This window comes from Aptenodytes forsteri, unplaced genomic scaffold, assembly GCF_000699145.1.
Source record: "Aptenodytes forsteri isolate BGI_AS27 unplaced genomic scaffold, ASM69914v1 Scaffold173, whole genome shotgun sequence".
NCBI lineage: Eukaryota > Metazoa > Chordata > Aves > Sphenisciformes > Spheniscidae > Aptenodytes > Aptenodytes forsteri.
In genome coordinates this window covers 2115402-2133791 of record NW_008794449.1, presented here as the reverse complement: position 1 = coordinate 2133791, position 18390 = coordinate 2115402, and the positions used below count along the sequence as shown (strand labels likewise).

Here is an 18390-nt window from a genome sequence, read left to right as displayed (position 1 = left end):
AAGGAATGCTTTTTAATTCAGTGAACTCACTCTTCAGTTAATCAAAATCAACCAAGTTAATCAAATCAAGGAGGGACTGGGTTTTTTGTTTTCTTTTAGAAGCACCACTTGATGTACGTATCCTCCTATCTGTAAAGCCAACCTCTGAATAAAGTATTGTATTGTGTCAAGAACTAATTCATCTTTTAGAACACTTAAAACTAGGGAAAAAACAACTTTCTGAAACTTGGGTTTTCTTCCTCTAAAAAAATCCATCTTACAACATCAGCTAGATAACGACTTCCAAACCACACAAGCTCAGCAGAGCTTCCTCATCCAGCAAGGCAGACAGTGCAGGGGGCTTTTTCCTTCCCTCAATTCCTTAGACTGGGAATTACACATTTGTCAAAAACTGGAAGTCATCGATACTCCTAGCGAGAGCTTGGTAACTTGAGAACAACCAATCATTACAACAATGTACGTTATACCTATAGCCTTCCTATAGCTTGCCCAGGATTAATGTCTCAACTGTTTAAAAGAGTTAACTGGACAGAATAGTGAAACAAATTATGGCTTTGGCTCAGACCTCCTGTTTCCAGCCCTACATGCCACTGTTTTCTTTGCTCTTGACATTCCGCCCAAAGAACTAGTTTTGCAAAGAACAGAGCGAACCAAACTACTCCAGGAATTGCAGTTATCACAGCAAACAGAGCCGTAGCCATGCTGTGAGATTCCAAAGTGACATGACAGGAGGTGCTTTATTCTGACCAAAGCTTCTGTTTATTTGGGTAACAGTGAAGCATCAGGTGTAATAAGAGACAGAAAATGATCCCAGGAGGCATGGGTTTATAACCACTGGTGACAGATGTTTTAAATATGGGCTCGAGGCATTGGACAGTGGTCATTATAAATAATCTCTCAAATGCCTAAGTAGTGGCACTTTGCACATTCAAACCGAAAAGGACCTACAATATTCATATGAACTATAACATTTGATATTAAAAAAACAGTAGAAACTAATAGTAATGATCTTTATCGGAGGGAACATACTTAATATAATTCTTCTGATACACAATACTCACCAAGAGTGGTGAAATCCGAACCAGACTTAAATAATGCTGAGGCAAGAAGCTGAAACTGCAGAAGAGGAGGTGGAGGCAAAAAAAAAAAAAAAAGAAAAAGAAAAAAGTGTTATTAACTGCACAGGAAAAAACCCAAAAGATTCATAGAAGCCCAAGTGGCTTTAGAGTTGCTGGGTTTTCTTTGCACAATCCTTAGAACTACTGTGCCATACGTATGAATAACAGCAGCAGACACCTTCCTATGAGCAATACAATTTGTTACCTTGGCAGAGCAAGTTGGATAGCTTTTCCTAGAATTAGAGCAGCGTTGATACAATGAAAGGTATTTGACTGGGAGCCCTAAAACCTAATTTTTTATATATACTTTTTTGCCTCTCTGGCAGATACCACAGTGCAGAAGGTAGAGCCTCTTCCACACAACAACATTCCCAGGGATGACTGTGGTACAGTCACAGCGAGCAAGGATACAGTCACAGCGAGCAAGGATTCGATGGCACGAAAACAGGGTAACTGCTACAGTGCAGCATGAACTTCTTGAACACAGAGAAAGCTTTAAATGGCAGCAACCTTTCTGAACTGCCAGAGAAGCTCATATCACAAATTTAAGGCAATGTCTTTTTAACTAAAAGAAAAAAAAAGTTCTTGGAAACATCAAAATCATGAGTAAAAACGTTTTAAGTAACACATTCACGGTTTTATTCTCCCTTAATGTCTCACTGATAGACAGTGAACAGTGTCTTCCTCTGCTCCCGGCTGCTGTTTTCAGTTACCCATGTTGTAGCTAAGCTTAGTGGTTTGTCATGTTTCCTTAAAGAATTAGCCGATCCCTCAAAGGCTTGTAATCTTTTGACTCCTGTCTGCGTGTCTTTACAGCACACAGCCCAAAGGAAAGAAGGGGTGGGGAAAAACAGAAGAGAAGCAAATATGCTCAGGGAAGGAGTGGGAAGAACAGCCAGGAATTACATATCCATCAGTTTAATTTCAATTTCAAGAAAAAATGGGAACGCAGACAATTTGCAGGCATCTAGGAGTGGAGACGGTGACGAGCAGCTGATGTGGATTTGGCAACAAGTTGTATCACATCAATCTGATTTCTTTTACAACAGGGCAGCAGGCCCTACAGATGGGACTTGGCAATAGACATTGTCCATTTTGACTTTCATAGGACTTCTGATGCTTTTATACGATATTTATGGCAAATTATTGAGGCATTACCTAGGTTAAGCTAACAGGGAGTAGCGAACAGGTCAAATAACTTTACTGTGGGTAGCCATCAATGGTTTGACATCAAAATGGAGCCATGAATCAGAAGTGATTCATCTGTGCCCCAGGGTCAGCATCATTCTGGGTTTTCAGTGACAACCTGCTTGACAGAACAGGACACGTTCGCTGAGTCCACAGACCTTACACCACGCTCAGACAGACTGCCAGCATGGTAGCAGGCAGGCTTCAGACTTTTTGCATTTCATCCAGCTTATAATGATGGATCAAGGTGCAATTCACTAGGGCCAAGTGCAAATCAACATAAACAGGAAAAAACAGCTATACAAAACAGGTCAGGGTACATAGGCTCTGTGAAAATGCATCTAGGAGTTATAATAGATCAGTATCATCCTATTGCAAAAATGACAAATGCGTAGAAAATGCATGAAAAGGAGTAGGATCTTCAAATAAATCAAGTACTCCTGCTGTAATCAAGGCTCGTAAGTCTCATCTACAACAAGGCAACCACTTTTGGATGCCCTGTATCAATTAGCAACACAGGAGGAAAGCACTAGAAAAAAAATCAAGTGGTCTGAAAAATCAAGCTCTATAAAGAAAGTTCAAAGGAGTCAGGGTTGCAGAGCCTCCACAGAAGAATATCCAAAGATGAAACTGCAAAAAGTCACAAATGTAAAGGCTGCTACAAAAAGGTAAGTCTACAACTAAGTGCAAGAAGCCACAAAAATACTCCAGCAAGATCAATTTCAACATGACATCAAGAAAAAAAAAAAAGGAGGACCATAGTGTGCTGGAATAAAGTTGCAGTCTTTTGGGGAGGTTATAATGGGAAGCTAGCACTGGAGGTATTTAAGAACAGGTTAGAAAGATACAGGATTGACACACTGCACAACAGGGGGAAGAGGTTGATTAAGCACCCTCTTGAGTGAGAGCTCTGGTTATATGAAATCAAAAGGGATTGCAATGCTACACATGTATTTCACTGCTAGCGTAACTTGTAAGATTTGCTTGGCTCCGCATCAGCAACGTATTTAAACAGATATAAATATCTGTTTTGGAGCATAAATAGCTCCAAAAGTTCCAATAAAATGGGTGGCGAAATCTGTGCTGCTTCTGATTGCGAGTGCCATGTCCTGGCCACCTTCCCCTCGCACACAATTGCCTTACAGGCCTGCTGCCAACTGCCTGGTAGCACGTGAAGCCAGCTACGCCGGGACAAAGCAGACGCCACAGGCTTCGAGGGGTTCCCTTTCCTCCCCCAGCAACGCCAGCAGCCATCCTGCTGTGAACAGAAAGCAAGCTGTGCTTGAGGCTGGGCCTCAGGATGCCCAACTAAGAGACCATATAAGCAGGATCCAGCTAGTAACTTGCTGAACCGAGACCAAAAATCCATTGAAAAGACCCTCTGCCAAGTATTCCAGCCTCATCTGCACTAGGCATGATGGATTTTCACGGCTACGAGTTTCTTTCCAGCTTTGTGGGGAAGAAGTATTTGTCTCCTTCACTGATGACACTACACTTCAGTTAACCTTGAGGTTTGTTGTTTGTTTGTTTTGAAATTGTATTTTATGTATCAGCTCACATTTAAAAAGCACTTCCTGATAGAAAAGTCAAGCATGTAAATTAAGAACATCAGTTACAGACAGCACTGAGCCTAAGCTGATTCATTCTGCATTTGCATTACAATGCCAGCTAACAGTATGATGTTCTCCCAAAGGACCCCGACTTTTTTTTCCCCAAGTGCATAGGACAGTTACTGCTTTCTCAAGACGGGGTCTCCTACACACCATTCACGACATATATCCAATGCATTATTTTCTTCATGAAGTTCAAACTCTGCTCTAAAGAAGGAATTATTTGCTTCAGCAGTTCTTCTATCGTATTAATTGTTATCATAACACATAGCACATAAAATTCTGATTAATTTTGGGTCCCCTATTTGAAACTACCAGAATCTGATTTTTCAAAATACTTAGTATTATGCAGCATCTTCAGAATTCACTTGGAGCCAGAAGAGCAAAGCCCTCAAGCAAATCACACCTCAGATCTCTCCCATCAGGCACCAGAATTAAAGACCCAATTAATGACCATCTAGGAAAAACCATTTGCTTAACGTCACATAGCAACTCTGTTACAGAGGCAGGACCAGAATTCAATTATCCAGCAGAAGCACCCAACTGCTTTAATCACACCACCACCCATTTTCTTCTGACAATCCCTCTGGCTCACTGGCTTCATCCACTCCAAATTAAGCCTCCATTCAAAAGACAACAGTTCCCTTTGTTATAAAATTAACTTCTCTCTCAGAGATCCAACCCACCTTCTGAACTGAGGCAGGGGTTCCTTAGAGATAAATATACCTGGTTAACTAATATAAGGCTATATTAGTTATAGACCTGGCTTATTAGTTTTATATATATGGCTAACCAATATAAGGTTAACCAATATCAACCACCACATTCAGAGAGAGGCTAAATTAAGGCTACATGGGGAGTATTAATTCTGGCATATTCCAACTTATGACCTTCATGTTTCCAACATTGTCCTTTTATCAGTTGTGTGTACTTTATCAAGGTTTCCACCTACAGCAAAAAAGCAATCCTCCCATGTGGCAACCCATGCAAGTTTTCCTATATTTGCTGCAAGCCTCTGCCTTTTGCACAAATGAAATGGTTAACACTAAGGGGGAATGAGTAACTCCTGTTTGGGATACCCTGCAGGTTGTATGAATCGGACATAATTCCTCCTCCATAATGTCTGTATGGCGAGTGCTCAGATCACAGCGTAAAACAGTTTCTCAGCTTTGACCAGTTCTGTTGGGATGGTGCCTCGTAGCGTAGGCTCAAAGAAGCAACGAAAGGCTCAAATTCTTTGAGGATGTGGCCGTCACTAGCTGAAGTTGGGAAGGCTGAATGCTGTTTTTGTAAAGGCTCCTTGGCTCCAAAGCCTCTGCTCCTGCAGCACTCGGACTCCGAGGCTTTACAAAGAATCACAGCAGGACACGAAGAAGAGAAGCATGCTTTTCTTAGCTCCTTCCTAGAACTATTTTTCTCATTTGGGCTTCAATTTTCCCAGAAATATCAGTCTAATGCAGACTCAAACAATACTTTTGGGCCCTGCTGGCTTTATCTGGCAAATTTATTAAAGACAAGGTCTTAAGAATGGAAAGTATGAAGCAGCCTTGAACAGGGGCCTCCAACCTCAGTCTACAAGCTAGTCCGGCCTCAAATTGGCCTCCAGGTCCTTGCTCTTTCTCCTACCATGCTCCAAGAAAAACATACAGCAAGTTTTACTTGCACTTTGTATCTGTTTTACAGCAATCATGGGATTGAGCTTCACCAGTAGCCAAGTCTCAATCTCAATGTACAAAATCATCTTAATCTCCTTTACTTGGGCAACACTGGCCATTTTTAGTATTGTCTTGATTTCTTCTATAGCCCACTAAGCAGCTGCAAACGTTGGGGTATGATTACTCCAGTGTTCAAAGAACACCACCTTTAGCCTTGCAATGTGATCTACTGATGGTTTTGTGCTTTAATAGCACCTGTTTTTTCCTTGATGTAAATACAAAACTTGGAATTCATTTTGATTTTTCTATTTTGACCATCCTTTTATCTTCAAAAGCCTCTACTTCCAAGCTACCACCAAATGCACATCTATGTGTATATATGACATAGAACGCCCATGTCACCAGAAATTTTTACGCTAACAAATGCCAGTCTTTTACACAACTTTAATCTCTCCGTGAACTAGAATACACGGACAAACTTCCATGTGCTCTGGGGATCTATCTTCCTTTACATACAAAGTCAGAACTATTAATCCACAGCCAGTAAAAAAAGATTCACTGATCTGAAAACACTGAACTAACTGAAGAGGTTTAAGCGATTTCAAGCAGAATCACAGTTAAAGGGAACTGGATCTGCATCTGTGGGCAACAGCAGAGACAGAGCTGGCATATAGCCTGTGGCTACTAAAACAAGCACCCGTGTGATAGCTGTTACTTGCAGGCATCTACTTCGCTTTAGAATGATAAAAAAGAAAATAAAACTATAATCCTATTAACATCCCTAAAATTCACAACCAAGGAACGAAAATCTGGGGGTATGTTCCTACTGTCAATCATTCATGCTACTTTAAACAAAATTGGTTACTAACGACAAAGTAAGTTTCAAGAACAGTCTGTTTATTTTCTTTGGCATCCAACTCAAAACAGCTGAAGAGACTTGCCTAACAAAGTTAGAAGAAATTACTTTTGTAATTACTTTCTTGTAATTCTTTGTAATAACAAAGCAAGTAAGCCTTACCTCAAAGTGAAATTCTGCTTGTAGTATTATGTAACACTACCCATATCTCAATCCATAAAACATGAAACCGTATAGACTAGTCTAAGAGAACCATAGCACAACGTCAGTGATAAACCTATTCAGCTTGGTCCTTCCCAATTTTAACAGTTGCCCGAGAGAGAGGGAAAAGAACAGGGGAAAAAAACAATTCCCTTAAGATTTGCCGCACTAAGAAGCCTTACAACATTCAATGGCTGTAGCCGGCACAGAGCAAACCAGATATACAGCCTTTGATATTAATCAAGACGATCTCAACTACAAATAAAGACAGAGTATGTAGGTGTCTGGGCTGAGATACACAATCAAACGGGTGGTTGAAATTTGATATGGAATCCAAAAAGCCTGCGTCAGTCCTTTGGAAAGCACAAGAGCTATTTGAAGATGTAATGCCAGAGCAAAAAGCCAACTCAATGTGATAACCAGAAGGTAAACTGACGTCAACTGGAAAGACACCCAGTCAGTACCAGTGCAGTACCAGGCTCTGTGCCATATACCTGGCAGATCTGCTCCAGCGTAAAAAGCTCTGGAAGTTAAAGCTTTTTGACCAACACAATTTGAAAAAAAAAAAACAACCAAAAAAGAACAAAAAAACCCCAACCCACAAACAAAAAAGCCTCCCAGAAATTGTTAAATTATTTTAGGAGACCACTGGAACCGAAGCTTTAATTCCGCTGAGCACTATGCGTTGATCCGACAGACCAGCACGACGGACAGAAGCTACTGAATTTTGTTTGGATCAGGCATCAGGCCTGCAGAGAAAGGATTCACAATACATTCACTCAGTTGGACTGAGCCTACCTAAGCTTATACACTAGATCATTAAACTTGCAGAACATTAGTATGCTCTGTGAAAAGGGCTATTTTTTCTTTCAAATGTTTTATTCTATTTCTACCTTGTATGATAAAGCTACTACTTTTCCCCAAAATCTCAGAGGATTCCATGCAGTCAGGGAAATTCTTCATTCTTACAAGGCGGACAATTTAAATACTACACACTGAACTGGGAATATCAAATGTAGAATATTAAATGATTTCCGATGCCAGATGTGCACAATGTGCAGCCTTTACGGCAGTTCCTTTGGTCTGCTGGTGACAGGAGGTAGTAAGAATAAAAGGAGGGGAGCTTGCTGATCACACCACAAGTGTTTTCTGTTCAAGCAATAAAAAGGCACAGCCAGCCATGAGATGCAAGATCTCTTTAGGAGTAACTGGCCAAAGAGAGACATGGCCTTCACCGGCACGATGGGGCTTACCAGCACGCAGGTATGACATGGAGAAAAAGGGAGATCAGAGAACACAGGACACAGTCTTATTGTGGGTGGGAGGGAGAAGGGGAGAAGAGAGCATCAGAATGGTGGTTGTATGTTATAGGTTATTACAGGTTCGGTTAGGGAGAGGAAAGTGCTACTGCACTGGTAAGATGGAGCATAATTGGGCTGAGCCCCCTTGAAGCATGCTGCATAGGAGAAATCTCCTTTTCCAGCTGAAGAAAAGCAGGATTATCTGTTATTTGTCTTTCCTATGCTAGAAATGGCTAGAAAAGATGTGAAAGTACTTGATATGGGACAATTCCAGTGACAAACCATCTAACAGAGAACTTATCAAGCACAGCACTTAAATGTTTTATTGGACCAGATGTTTATAAAAGGCTAACCAGAATTTATGACAAACGTGATCAGTTCCAAGATCCTTATATTAGTAAATATCTTTTCGTAATGTTGCTAACCCTACAATTCTATACTGTGCATATGCAAGAAGGATATTCCTCCCCAAGAGCTTTTAGTGCCTGTATAATGATCTTTTCTTTATCTAAAGTAACGAGTTAAAACCAACAGATTAAGTGATTTAATCCAGAGACTCAGCATGGAGTAACAGCACCTATTCTCCTATCGCAGTTTCATAAAAGGAACTGTCGAACCACTTCCAAAGTCATTAACGCAAGAAGAGAATAAGAACCATGGTCTCGCTCTTCCTCATCTACCCGTCAGGAGTTGAATGCTTGTGCATCCAGCTGGCTGCCCCAAGTTCCATGTGGAAATTAATGGCAGAGTCAAATCAACCACCTTATCTGACACTTTTCACTATTTCTTTAATCCTTTCGTAAAGTGACACGTACTGCAGTAATGGAATCAAAACAGGAGCAAATTCCTGGAACAAATAAAAGAACATGCCTACTGGATAATATTCAAAACGCAGAGGAAATAAGAGTTTAAGGTTAGCGAGCAATGGATATATACAATTTACTTCTAGAAATACTTATCATCTAGAGAAAAACCTCTTTCCTTCCCCCAGAGCAATTTAATATTGACAAGCCAAAAGACAGCGTGAATAAGAGTTTCTATTCACTTTCTACCACACAACCAGCTACTGACTCGTGACATTTCAGAGAGTTTACATTTCAATTAAAGCTCCCAAAATACACACCAGTACGTTGGAATTAAAACAAAGGCCTAGTCTTCACTATTATGAGTACAAAAGCTATTTTATCTGGAACCACAGTTGTAAAATGACTGTTTCCAAAGCAGTATGATCTTTAGTGTGGAGAAATATAGGATATAGCAAAGTGTCATGCACCTGTAGAGCTTTTTAAAACTGAATAAAAACAAGGTTTAAGAGGCTTAAAGCTTCCATGTGAGAACACAGTTTACATTTCTTTGTAAGAGAAAGGTCGTTCATCACTACCTCTTTTGTCTCCTCAGGGTCTGAGTGATCCACAGTTACATACAAGTCATTCTGCAGGTACTTCAGTGCACTAAGAGGGTCAGTCTGAGCTTTTTCTTCAAACCTGCAAAGAGACAGAAAACATGAGCACAACCATTTCCTTCAGGACTAAGTACTACTGTTTCTACAAAGAGCAAAACCTATCAAACAAAACTTTCAGCCAAATATTTCCAAATAAAACCATGTTAATGGCAGCTCGGCCTCATATTTGCTGGAGTACATGCTTTCAAGCCAGACAAACATAGAGGATGGTTTTTTGGGGGTATACGGGAGCTACAAGGGCAAAGTATTACGCTCTAACTAAAAATGGTCAAAAGCATATGTACAGCAACTTCTTAATACATAAATATAACACATTTAGTACAGTTTGTTTTCCACAAATAAAGTAAGGTATGAGTAGCACCTCATGTGAGGAGCACAGTTCAGATGCAGGCAAGCCTTGAGCCTCCAGTCCCAGGGATATGTAATATCCAGTCAGGAATGTAATTGAGTCAGGAATGTAATTCCTGACTGCGCAGAAGCGTAACTGGAAGTACAGGGATGGAGAACGCTCCCTGCTTCTCCCAGACAACAGAAAAAGGGACAATGGGGGTGAAAACCCCTGGATTCAATGAATATTGCGCCTTAATATCCTACCTTTGGAAAAAGCACATGTACGTAAAAATCCTGGGCACCACCACCATTATTTTCTCATTTTCTTTTAACGAACAGAAACTGTAACTTCTGTGAATTCCCTGAAGTTAATATAGCCCTCAGAAAATGATTCTGGGCTCAGCATCCTCAGAAAGCAGAGCTATTTCCCTGCAGCACTGAATTGGGTGCGTACGCCTAGAAAGGATGAAGTTTAAAATTATCTATTTTTTTTCCTCATCACCTATCCGCCAAGTGCAGTATCGCACTCTGTCATCTTCTGAATCACCAATACACAGTATTAAGCCTCTCCAGGAAAACAGCTGTGACAATTCTGGATTCCAGAGATGAGGACCCTAAAAACCGTGTTCTTAGTTACTTAACTGCCTCGTATCAGCTGCCTTACAGGAATGCAAGATGTTTTATTCACAATATATTTCAGTTACCTTTAACAGGGTATAGCTCAAACTGAAAGAAGTCACACTGAATAGATTTAATCATATTGTTATTTTCTATTTGGGTCACCTACTTGGCTGTTTATACTGTAGTGGACACCCGTAGCCCAAATTTTGAAATTGTCTAAAGATGCAAGTCGTTGAGCCAGTGTGCAAAGCACAAAGACTATGTCTGTTACCTGACGTACACATTATTTTGGTAATTAAATGTGATTTCTTCCAAACGTTCACGTAGATTTTCTTAGATGATATTGCCATGGTCCAGAGAGCTGAAATACCTTAAATAAGTGGCACTGTGCTCCTCTATGCTTGGCCAGCTTGGTTCTGCTATGGCTGACCAGTACTAAAGACCTTTATTCGTTCTTGTAGGAATTCACATCTATTGCGTGGCTAATCTGCAAAAGGCCTCATCCAGCCACAGCAATTGTGAGTCAGTAAAAAATGACCTGCAACTCTTGGCAGAACCCGATAACAAAGTGTTCTCACCAAGAATGCAGAAAGAGTTATTTATTGGCTTCAAATAACTTGCTGGGTCTTGAAAGGCTATCTCGCTGCTGCAATTTCTTGCCTAAGGCAATACCATAAGCTCGATTTTGAAAAGCTGTTGCCCTAAATAGCAAATATAAGGCAGCTCTGAAATACCCAGAGTGGAAGAAACTTCCCAGTGTAGCTGAATTCTGCGTAAGTGAGGTCTTTCAAGTGAATCTGAATGAAAACTCTGATGACCTCACCACGGTTGAGTCTCAGATGTGGAAAGGAATCCAGCCCCCAGACTTCATTAGCATCCTTGCGAGCTGTTACTATCTCCTAGCACAGTGTTTCAGAAACATACTCCATTTCCTTGGGAGGTGACAGTACCAAAACACATGCTGATGAGCAGCAGAGTGAAAAGGGAATCTAAAAATTCCCCACGACTCCCCACACAATAGCCAGATTTTTCTAGTTTCAGAAAAACATAGTAAAACCAGAATGAAGTTATTTTTGTAGTTTAGCCCTGCCCCACTGCTTTTTATTATTAAATTTTTAAAAAATTAAAAATAATCAAGAAACCTGCAGACCATCATATAACCAACGAAGTGGCATTTCCCACAACAGTTTAAAAGATATTCAAGTTTTAGCAACTTAAAAAAAAAAAGACACTTTGGAAAAGAAAATTGCAAAACATCTTTTGTTTCTATACCTGTGCTTTCTTATGAGGTATTTGCAGTGTCTTAGCAGGTATTCCTTTGAAGGTCGACAGAGCTTCAGAGACCAGAAATCGTCTAATCTCATCTTTGGAGAGCAGGACTTACCAGGATTCCCTCCGAATAAGTAATGAACCTAAGCAAATGAGAAGCAGATCAAGAAGTTGATTGTTTGTGTACATCCGTTAAACAAAGACTATTTACTATGTCAGCATCTTTGGAGAGGTTTATTCTGGAGGGAGAAAACACTGCCTTTTAGACAAGCTGCTCCATCTTATTATTAGCCTTACTTTGTCCCCTAGGAGATGAAGAAAGTTCTCTTAAACTGCTTACATTTTAAGATAATAAAAAAAGCTGCACTGTTAGAACCTCCCTCTAGCAGATTCCTGAGATATTTCTAAACAAACATTCACAAACCACGCAATCCCTTTCTTCAGGAAAAACCTATGAGCATGATAAATCCTTAACTACATAAGATACGAGCAGAAAAGAAGGATCTGAGCCAACTCTTGTTGCCCTGGTCAAAATACTTGCTGCAAACAATACTCAAACTAATGGATTACCAATCTCTTCTCCAATCTTGTCCTCAAAGACTCCAAATTCTCGTTGTCACAAGAGAGGCTAAATTAAGGCACCTGTATTAAGCCGTTCTCTAATTTGGGGATGAGCAGATTATACCCATGTAATTGTGAGATGACTCCAGCAATCACACATTTCCTTTGAAGAAGAAACATTTATGCTTGTAAGGCAGACTCAGAAAAAAGCGACTTTGTAGACTGATGCTCTGGCTCCAGTCAGAGCACTGTTGGTAAAGCTGCACTACTAAAAGCACCACAGTTCAGACGAGCAGCCTTTTCCTTGAGTCAGCGAAGACCATTATCTTCCCCAAAGACAAGGGCCACTGGCAAAGTCTTAAAGATGCTCAAAGTGACAACAAGCCCAGCCCAGCATAATCTTGGGAGATGACCAACAGGCCTGTGTCCCCAACATGTCCCATAAACTCTACAGAGCCTTAATTTGACTTGCGGAGAAAAATATTCCCATGGCCTCTGGAAGGGCAGATTTGTCTCACCTCAATACAGCAGCCTAGCTGTGAGACACTCAATACACTGCCTGGGGCACAAAGGAAAGAGCTAACTGAATAAAGAGTAAAACAAAAAGCCAAAAACTGTAATCCTAAGAAGAACTGAGGAAGAAAACACCAATCTTATTTAGAATCAGAAGTCACAACCATTACTGTGATTGTCTTCAAAAAAAAAGTCCTAGCAATCCTGAGATGCCAGTCATGGAAATACTAAATATACCCATATGCGAAATGCTTTTTTTTGTTCAAGGTAGCTCAAATGAAGCAGTTTTTAACAGCCGTTCTGATAATTTGAGGATAAAACACCTTTGAAATGCAAGGCTAGACTTAGAGAGAGGCAAATCTCAAGAACAGTAGAAGTGTTAGAAAAGGACTGTTTATTTCTTCACTTTTTTTCTTCTTCACATCGCTTGGCATTTCAGACTCTGCACTGTTGATATTAAACATGTCACAAAGCGTCTTCAAATACTGAGGTTCAAGAAGTCCAACAGGCTACCTTTCTCCACAGCTTTAAAAATAATCACTCAAAACAATGTATTCTGCATCCCACTGATGTAGGCTCTCCTTATTTATATCAGAGGAGTTTAGAAAGGTCATTTGAACAGAGGTTTCTAAAAATAAGACTCTTCAAAACAAGTACCTCAAACCGCTCTTCAGATAAAGCTGGGCAACTGCCATGATTTAGCAACCTTCACAGTAACTTATAAAATACTGCTCTCTATCTCATGGTACCTTACACTTAGAAGTAAGCCGTTAAAGGCAGAACAGTATTTACTGTCCAACATCAATGTCCATGATGAAGACAAACCATACAAGTTCCCCATACAGAAGTTATACCTATTCCTCCTTAAAAACCCCCTTACCCCCAAACTCTTGGGCTAGTTGGGTTTCTCAAATTTGATTAACATCCCATGGAATGATAAGACTAAAGCATATTTGTCTTTTTCAGTTCAGACTGTTTCAGACTAAAAAAATATTTAGAGAAGGTTTATTTTAATTGCAAAATATCCGTGAAAGATTAAGTAAGTGTGTCACGGTAATTTAAATTCATAGGTTAATGAAGTTATGGTAACCTAATCCGTGGGTTTGTGCTTTATTGGTTAATATGCACAAAGCCCTAAGTTTACTGAGCAGTAATGCACGCTACAAACAATTTTAGGTACATTTAAGCATGAACGTGTCCATTAAAGTCAGACAGTGCTAAAGAATGACAGTTGCTTCTGACATGCGGGGCAAAGTAAGGCACTTCTGTTAGAGCAGATTCTTAACAGTGATTAGTTCATTCAAACACACTTTCTCCTAGAAATGCTGGTAAGTATCTGCGACCATTTAGTCACTAACAGGTTGTGAGATTAAGCCCCTGAAGATAATGAACGAAGCTTCAAGTGTTCTCAAGTACGAGAACAACTAGGAGCTAGCCGCTTGACAGCTTCGTAGAGGTTTAGTATATTCCATTGTCTGCATTTTGATTTCATCTAGGAGCTATCATGTCTACTTCACATTGACATAAGAAGTAGCTTAGCACCTTATTTCAAAAGATGATAGTAAGTTATATGAAAGTTACCCACCACATTAACCCAAACATTAACACTATACAAAAAGCTATATTCATTGTACCATCTTTGAAGAAGTAACTACACCGGAAGAGCAGCAAGACTAAAAGAAAAAAATCACTGTATATGTATCTGGACCCTCATACCTTGTGCAACTCATCGTACACCAGTTGATGAGCAAACCTTGGGCAGGGTTCCTCTTCCTGAAGGCTTTTACCTGGATTCTCTTTTGCTGCTTGGTCATTTTTATAGACACAAGACCTGAAATACAAGGCAGTAAGTAATGATTAGTATCACCTACAGGAAGTAGAAAAAGCTAGTGAAAGGCTATAAGGTACAAATGATGTCAATTTGAACTGCTTAGCATATAACACCAAAGATTTTCTTACTTCTCTATATATTGTCCTCTATTACCCCATCCCCATTCTTAGCTCTACAAAGAAACACATCCAACAATCAGAGAAGGCCATCTTGGCTGAACACAGTCCTCAATCACAAGCCAAACAGGAAAAAATTCTAGAAAAATTTGTATCATGAGCATTGGAGGTATCTTTAGATGTTGCATTATTTGCTAGCGGAACTGTCAGCATGAAGTATTTTTCATTATGGAGTATACCATCTTGGACACAGTAGAGCTATAGGCCAGAAACTTCAGCAAAGCTAGCATTTCAATCACTGATTTCCAAGCAGACTTGTTTTTTCCAGCTGAAACACCATTTTTAAAAAACAGCATTCACACCCTTAAAAGTGATTGGCCCCACATCAGAAAAGACCTTGAACACAAAAATGCTGCCAGCTCTGGAAAGGGGCAGTGGCAACCAACTACCAAATACCAAACAGCAAATAGACAAGGATATAGCTTCTCAGAATACTGGCTCTGGCAGCTACCTGAAATACCACTGCATGCAGCCTGGAAAGAGCTGATAGATCTAGCACGAAGACTTCTCCATCACCGTTCATACGGCAGACCAGTTTCCTGAGTTTCTAATAGCTAGTACCACGTACGCTGTTATTAACCACTCACATTTGACTGAATTTGCTGCACTAATGCTGAACCCTGGCCTTGAACATTTCCTACAGGAAAAACTTCTTATAATGGCTTACTTCCCCTCAACCCCTCTACCTCCCTCCAAAAAAGAAGCTCACGTGATTTCTCTCCCCCATTTGGCTTATTGCCATGGTGCCTCTAAAGACTATGGGAAAAAGAGGTGCCTCAAGGGGAACTCAGTTGTCTTCAACATTACCATTCCATGGTTGTAAGAGGTTAGAGAGTTACCTGGGAGACAGGATCATGTAGGATTGCTTTCTAAAGAAAGTCAGTGTAGATGTTAGAAATAGCACCCCTTTCATCGACTTACCAGCTGTTCCTCACAATGTCATAAATCCAGAAGGAATTCCTTACATTCTCTTCCCGCTTCTCCTTGTCTTTACTGAGCCCTGACAAGACATGGATTTCATTCAGTTCTGGATCAATGGTAGCCCTTTGAGTGAAACCTGTCATTGGAACTGACAAAAAAAAAAGTTACACACTGAAAACAACAGAGGATACAGGAAGGGATCCAAGCATCAGACAAATGCATTTCCCTCCCCCTGCAATTCAGCAGATTTTCTAATATCCATGGTACAAGCATGAGATTTCACATAACTACCTCTTCAGTATTCTGGGATAAAGAGCGTCTTACATTTAACATCAGTACCTAGTTTGCCCATTTTCTTCCTTTTAATTACTTTCACCTCTTCATCTTTCATATAAAACCAAAACTTGGGACTGAGTGATCCCAAGCTGGCATTTTCTATGACCTCTCCTCCACAGCGATCTCGTTATTCACCACAACTTAAAACTGAAATAGCACATCTCAAAATAGGAGGCATGCAGAAGTCACCAAGCAAACAATTTGCTTCTTGCACATGCCCTCCAAAGCAGGGCGAGAGGGAGGAGGAGGAGAAACATCACCCAGAGGCTGACTCCTTCCCTGCTAAGGACAAGTCCAATGCAAATTCTCTTTTTCCCTTCCTATTTGCAACTCCTGGAAAGCAAAAAAAACCATTCTGAAAGCTGCTGTTTCATAGCAAAAGGCATAGGCAGGGATATTTGGGAGACTACCAGCTCAGCAACAAGGATTAAACCGCCTCAAGATAGAGCTAGATGATCCTCGTAGACATGAATGGAGTGACTGTTATTATCTCATCTGTAAAAGGAAGCACTGATTCCAGAAAGCTTAACTGCAAAAGCTGGGAAACTCAAAAAAATTCAAGATGAACTCAAGATTACATAGCTCACAACCTCGCATTGCCTCCTTTAGGACAAAGATGTCAGGGAAGTTTTTTGTATCTTCTAAATAATTGTGGTATAATTACCAAGCTATTCTTCTGTTCCACCTTCAGATTTAGAAATATGGTGAAATACTGAGGATTCCAGCAGTTTTCATCATAATTCCCCGAAAAAAGGTCAGCAAATTTGTTTGGCAGTCCTTTTTGTTTGTTGTATAATTCCCCATTTCCTGTTTCCCTAGGCAACCATCCTTCCAAAATGTATTTGTGAAGAGCACGTGACCTTTGTTTACAGATCCTGTTTGTCTCATTTCTCTTTCTGGGTCAGTTTACAAAGGCTGGTAAAGGTTTCTGGCCTTCGATCAAGATTTTGGCATGAAAAATTCTCAGAACTCTTGTATTTTGCAAATTCTTCCCTGCAATTAACTGTGAACTGCAAATACGGCCTAGAAAACAAGCCCTTCGCTAATAAACCATTTAATATTGCTGTTTAAGAACACACAAAACAGTATTTTGCAAGCCCATTCTGGAATAGGTTTTGGTCTCGTACTTCAGTCTTCTCATTTGGTAGGCCAGGAAAGCAGTAAGTATCAATTAGAAAATTCTGAGGAGCATTTAGTTTTCTACAGTTTAAGCCCCTACCGAAATGTTTAGCAAAGCCAAAAACCCCAAACATTTCTTAAAAAAAAAAAAGCTTAATTCTTACATAAAAGTAGAAACTTAAATATATTCAGATAATTCATTCTCAGAGTCCTGTCGCCAAAATCCTTGCTTATGGTTTTACAGGAAAGCAGGAGGCAGAGCCTTTGGAGCCCCCGTCAGCATAAGCCTGCCTATTTTGACCTCCAACCTTGCCACAAAGTTTCAAATGAAAATTAATCCAGTTTATAAGCAAATGGGTGGCAGAGCAGAGGAAAAAAAAGCAGGGAACAATGCTGGCACAACAACAACTACATACCTTGTCTTAGCTGCAAACCACAAGGAAGTTTTTAAATAAGACTAATGAGCGCTGTGAAAGTCACCCAATAAGGAAATTGAGAACAAAAAGACAATTATAGATCAAATATCATTAATTTTTGAAAAGTATCATGTAATGTGTTTGCTTGCATAGTCAGGGACTGAATCATTGACCCAAAAGGATTAAATTCAAGGCATATTTGAGACTTTTCTGGCAGGAGAGCCATCTAAATTTGATCAGCAATGCTAATGTACATGGAAAATGTCTTTGCAACCCTATCTGCTGCTTTGAACATTCGAGACCATGCCGGGTTTTTAGGAAAAAAAAGCATGCAAATCTTCAGAGCATTAATACCTCAGGCTTATTGAAATGAAAATTATAATCATGAGGAATATGGTTGTTATATTACCGTTGATACAGAAAGCGTATGAAACTTGTCTATGGAAGTCCCATCCCTCCCGCCTGAAATGTTGCTAAATAAATGAATTTTCTATCTAGTTTATGCTCAATTTCCTGAAGCTGAAATTATTATTTAAATAATGAAAGAGGGAAAAGCCGCCAAAGTTCAGTGCCTCTGTTTTTTACTCTTGATAGTAAGAATAGGATTTATCCGCAGCAACTGCAATCAAAACCAAATTCAAGTCAAATAATTTCAGGCTTCCCTCAGCTGTACATCAATCTCTTACTGAGACTGTTTGAAATGCAGAATGCCTAGAAAAATATCATCTCCAAAAATATATATCCCTACATTTAATAAGGGCCTAAGACAAGGAGCAACGTTCCTAACCTCTTTGACCTATCTAAGCAACTCTGTAGAAACCATATTTAAGTAGTGCCTTAGGCTAGACAAAGTTGACATCTAGTCTTTTGCAGAGGAAGACCGAACTAGAAAGTTAGATATAATAT

General features: G+C 39.9%; 1 protein-coding gene across 1 annotated transcript in view; it reads right to left on the bottom strand.

The window, feature by feature from the left end:
- MKLN1 (muskelin 1) overlaps positions 1–18390 on the bottom strand; it is a 77019-nt gene that overhangs the window by 10243 nt on the left and 48386 nt on the right. The window contains exons 9-13 of the mRNA XM_019474900.1: positions 15614–15761; positions 14402–14516; positions 11615–11754; positions 9311–9413; positions 1062–1116 (exon numbers count right to left, since the gene is read on the bottom strand). Of these exons, the coding sequence (XP_019330445.1) occupies positions 1062–1116; positions 9311–9413; positions 11615–11754; positions 14402–14516; positions 15614–15761 (561 nt within the window). The remainder of the gene's footprint in view (positions 1–1061; positions 1117–9310; positions 9414–11614; positions 11755–14401; positions 14517–15613; positions 15762–18390) is intronic.